This window comes from Chinchilla lanigera, unplaced genomic scaffold, assembly GCF_000276665.1.
Source record: "Chinchilla lanigera isolate Chin_1 unplaced genomic scaffold, ChiLan1.0 scaffold00050, whole genome shotgun sequence".
NCBI lineage: Eukaryota > Metazoa > Chordata > Mammalia > Rodentia > Chinchillidae > Chinchilla > Chinchilla lanigera.
This window is the reverse complement of record NW_004955451.1, coordinates 13879037-13883475: the sequence shown is the minus strand read 5'-3', so window position 1 is coordinate 13883475 and position 4439 is coordinate 13879037. Positions and strand designations below refer to the sequence as shown.

Genomic DNA, 4439 nt, shown 5'->3' with positions numbered 1-4439 from the left:
AGCCCTAAATTTAGTTATTAATTTCGGCGCTAGGGATGGAACACAGGGGCTTGTTGAGCTACACTCCAAGCCCGGTTTTGTTCCCTACATCTTGTCTTGGGACACATTTCCCTTTCTTGGCTAGTTTGGAGTCCTGTGCGGAGCTGGAGCAGAGGGGTTTGAGCCCGGTTCTCCCTGCTCCCCAGCCGTGGCGTTGAAGGTATCTTAGGTCCACCTTCCAAACTTGCACTCCTGCAGCAGCGCTGCCTTCTGGTCTGATCTGCAGTGACAGTGCTTCCGTCTGCAGGCACAGCGCTTACATAAGTGGCGATTGCCTGTCAGTGCTGCAGCTCATTTGTGAGGGCATGAGGCCTCGGGCTGGGCAAAGCATGGGAAATGCTCACCTTCCTAAGGTGGAGTAGGGCCGGGGATATAGCTCAGCGGCACAAGCGCCTGCCTGGCAAGCGCAAGGTCCACAGTTCAATTCCCGGTACTGCCCCCCACCCCCCAAAAATGAAAAAGTACCTAAGGTGGAGAGGAAGGAACCAGCCAGTGGGTCAGCCTGGGTGTCTGTCCAGGAGTCAGGTTAGTGTTTGTCAGGCATTGTCAGACTGGGTTCCAGAACTCCCATCAAGGTTCATCCAGTTTAGTGCATTCTTCAGATAACTGCATTTCGAGTTGGTTCTTTTCCCCAGAGTTGTGCTGTTGACAGGTTAGCCCTGATAATCAGCTAGATTGTGTGTGTGTGTGTGTGTGTGTGTGTGTGTGTGTGTTGAGGCTGATGTTTAGCAGCATCACTGGACTCAGTAGCACCCTCCTTCCCCAGCTGTGACAAAGAAAAATGTCTTCAGACATTGCCACCGTTTCTCTGGGGCCAAATCGCTGGTGGTTAAGGAGAGAAGGCAGACAGCCGCTGTCTCCCTGGCTTCTCCTCTTCCTTTCCCCTCCCCGTCCTCTCCTGTCCACTGCCCACTGCTTTGGCTGCGGCTGCCCCCTTGGGAGGTTTCCTGACGAGGGGCGGGCGGAGGACAGATTTCCTAACAGAGGGAAAAGCATTCACAGCCACAGCCTCAGCAACGAGAAAGATCACGGCTGAATCATTCTGTGTGCTGAAGGTGGAGCTCAAACTGCTGGAGAGGGGTGCAAGATGCAGGCAACTGAGAAAGGAGTTGCGGGGCCTCGTGACCCGTGTGGGACTGGGCTTTGTCTTGGTGTGGGACACAGGGCAGAGGCGTGGCCGTCTGTCATGAGGGGAGCGGACAGGATGCGGAAGACCAAATAAGATCGTGCACGCATGGTGTCCGGCAGGCGGGAAGGGGACAGTCAGGCAGGGCTCTCTCACCTTGCTTTTCTCCCTCCTTCCTCTCCTGCCTCTTCCCTTAGTCAGTAATGTAGTCCTTTCCCTCTCCTCAGTTCTTCCTTCCTTCTCTCACCTGGGCCTACTGGTTCTGATCCTGCCTTCCCTCAAACTTGCAGTGATCCTCCTGCCTCAGCCTCCTGAGTGTGCCACCACGCTGGGCCATTTTTGTTTTATTGTTTTGGTGCAAGCACTTGACCCTGAGCTACTCTGCACCCCGACATCTGGCCCACCCTGCCCGCCTCGTCAAGCCTCGGGGGGTGGCAGTATGAGCGAATTGGGGCCACTTGCACGCTGCTGAATTGTGCTGTCTCCTCTGCCACAGAACTTGAAGAAGAGCTGGCACCCACAGACCCTGCGCAATGTGGAGAAGGTGTGGAAGGCCGAGCAGAAGCATGAGGCCGAGCGGAAGAAGATCGAGGAGCTGCAGCGCGAGCTGCGGGAGGAGCGGGCCCGGGAGGAGATGCAGCGCTATGCGGAGGACGTGGGTGCTGTCAAGTGAGCCAGTCACACAGCGGGGTGGCGGGGCCGGTGGGGCTGGCGGTGTTGCGTGTGTCTTGAGTTGGTGCCTGGGTCTTGGAGGCAGACTGGCCTGTCTTTAAAGAGCGGCTTTGCAGTGCCAGAACTGCTGCTCGGTGTGGGATTGGGACCTCTGTAGAACCTGGGAAGTCAGAGCTCCAAGTCCTTAGGTCTGCTGAGGACCGGGTAGGAGGGCTTCTCATGGACCTCGCTCCTGGGGGTGGTGACAGACACCACGACTGAAGAGGACTGTCTCCACCCTACCAGCAGGGTGTGCAGGCTTCCGCCTCGCCTTTGTGAATGCATTGACAGCTCACTCTAATTGTATTTATTTTTGGGTTTTTTTTTCTTCTGAGACAGGGTCTCACTGGCCTCATATTTGAGGCTATCCTGCCTCAACCCCCTGAGTGCTGGGATTACAAATGTGTGCCACCACACCAGCTTTGCAGGCTCACTTGACTGGCTGTGAGGGTCCAGGGAAGAGGTGAACCATGTGTCTGTTGATAAAAGCTGTGTGCAACAGGCATGGCAGTGCACCCCTGGAATCCGAGCACTCAGGAGGCTGAGGCAGGAGAATCGCCATGAGTTTGAGGACAGGCTGGGCTACATTGTGCGTTCAGAGCCAGCCTTAACTACATATTGAGACCTTGTCTCAAAAAACCAGAAAAATAAAAATAAATAAAAGCCGTGTGACTGGGGCCTGTCCCATGGGTTTCCCCATTGGCCAGCTGCCTTGAGTACAATAGATGATAGTATACTAGGACAGACATAATAATTACCCTATCCGTGGTATCAAAGGAAATTGGCATAAATCTACTCTGAGAAAATACACAGGTCGAACTGGGGCTATGCTCTGTGATAGAGCACTTGCCTAATACGCATGAGGCCCTGGGTTCCAGTACTGCTCTCCCTGACATAAAAAACAAACAAACAAACAAAAAACCAAAAGCAAAAAAGCACCAGAATGCCACAGAACTGCAGCTGGGCTACGTTGAGTGATGTGTGCTGTCGTTGCTTGGTCTGTGCCCCGTTTGTGGCCAAGGCTGGAGGGTTGTGTGTGGCACACTGTCGCTGTGGGGTATGCGGGGCTTTTCCTTCCTAATCTCACCACTGGAGGATTTGTGGCATTTACCAGTGTGTGTGTGTAAATTTAGTTGTAATTTATGGAAATGGCAGTATAAAACTTAAGCAGTGCAAAAATGTTCTTTTAGGAAAGTGGGCTGGGGGAAGGGTTGTTCGGATGTCCTGAAGTGAATGGAGTTACCTGGGCATGGTGGAGCACACCTGTAATCCCAGCACTCAGGAGTTTGAGGCCAGCTGGGGCTATATAAGTGAGCTTAAAGCCAGCCAGCCTACATAGTGAGATCCTCCTGTCTCCCCCCCCCCCGCAAAAAAAAGTGAATAGAGTTTTAGAATTTTTAAATAAAATACAACTTATTTCAGGGGCTGGTACATAAAATGGAACAAGCGAATGAAATTTTGCAAGTAGAGCTATTCTTTGTTTAACGACATGTCCGTTTGGTGACTATTCGCTAAACATGAAATTTAGTTCTAATTCATGGAAACTTTTGTGACCCAAATTTTGTGTAGAGTTCTGTACATCTTGTTTATAGAGCCTCGATGTCTTTTTTTGCACCTTGTTTTTCCAGTGGTAGAGCTTTTGCTGATTGTGCTGTACAGTAGACTGCCACTGTTCTATTTTATTTATTTACTTATTTTTGCTGTTTTACATTACAGTGCTGCATGTTACAGTTATGCAGATCAAAGTCGAGTCATCCATTGGAGTTGCCGATGACCATTTCTTTGTTCTGAATATTGTAGTGTACATACTACATACAAGTCCTCATGTAGCAACCAATTCATTTAATGACTGAGCTGCAGGAATGTCACTTGGTTGTTAAATGAGGAGTGTCTGTATGTAATTTTACTTTATATAGTTTATGTAACTTACATGTGCTATATATAATGTGAATAAACTTAACGGATCGGAGGTTGTAGGGAACTCCTGTGTCTCTTGGTGTACCCCTGGGAAGAACAGCGGTGGTATGAGGAAAATAAAACAGGAGACAAAAGCTGGAGTCAGGTGGAGTAACCTCTTTACCTTGGGGGGCCACAGGACTGAACAACAGTAGTAGGGGCGATAATTTATACTCTTGCAGAGTTAGTATCAGAGAGGCAGCATTGCCTAACAACTAAGGACTGAAGTGGTTCAGGCAGGATGTTTTTCTCAAGACTGAGGCAGCGTAACTGCTTGAAGCGCTGGGTCAGTCCTGCCCTCACACAAATGACCCATTTCCAGCTCCAGACACTCCCAACAAGAGGTAAATCCTGGGTAGTTTATAAAGTGCACATGAATTGTGGTATATGAAGATTTAGATTTGTGAACTCTTGATTTGAAAGTATATTGACTTTTTTTTTGTCTTTTTTTTTGTGTGTGTGGTACCGGGGATCGAACTCATGACCTTGCCCTTGCCAGGCAGGTGCTTACGCCATTCAGCTATAGCCCCAGCCCCTTTTTTTGTCTTTTTGAGACAGGGTGTCACTGTGCAGTTCAGGCTGGCCTTGAACTCACTTTGTAGCCCAG

General features: G+C 50.2%; 1 protein-coding gene across 1 annotated transcript in view; it reads left to right on the top strand.

Moving 5' to 3' along the window:
- The window catches only part of Cwc25 (CWC25 spliceosome-associated protein homolog), a 16864-nt gene that overhangs the window by 958 nt on the left and 11467 nt on the right, over positions 1–4439 (top strand). Inside the window, exon 2 of the mRNA XM_005394284.2 lies at positions 1662–1834. Within this exon, the coding sequence (XP_005394341.1) occupies positions 1662–1834 (173 nt within the window). The remainder of the gene's footprint in view (positions 1–1661; positions 1835–4439) is intronic.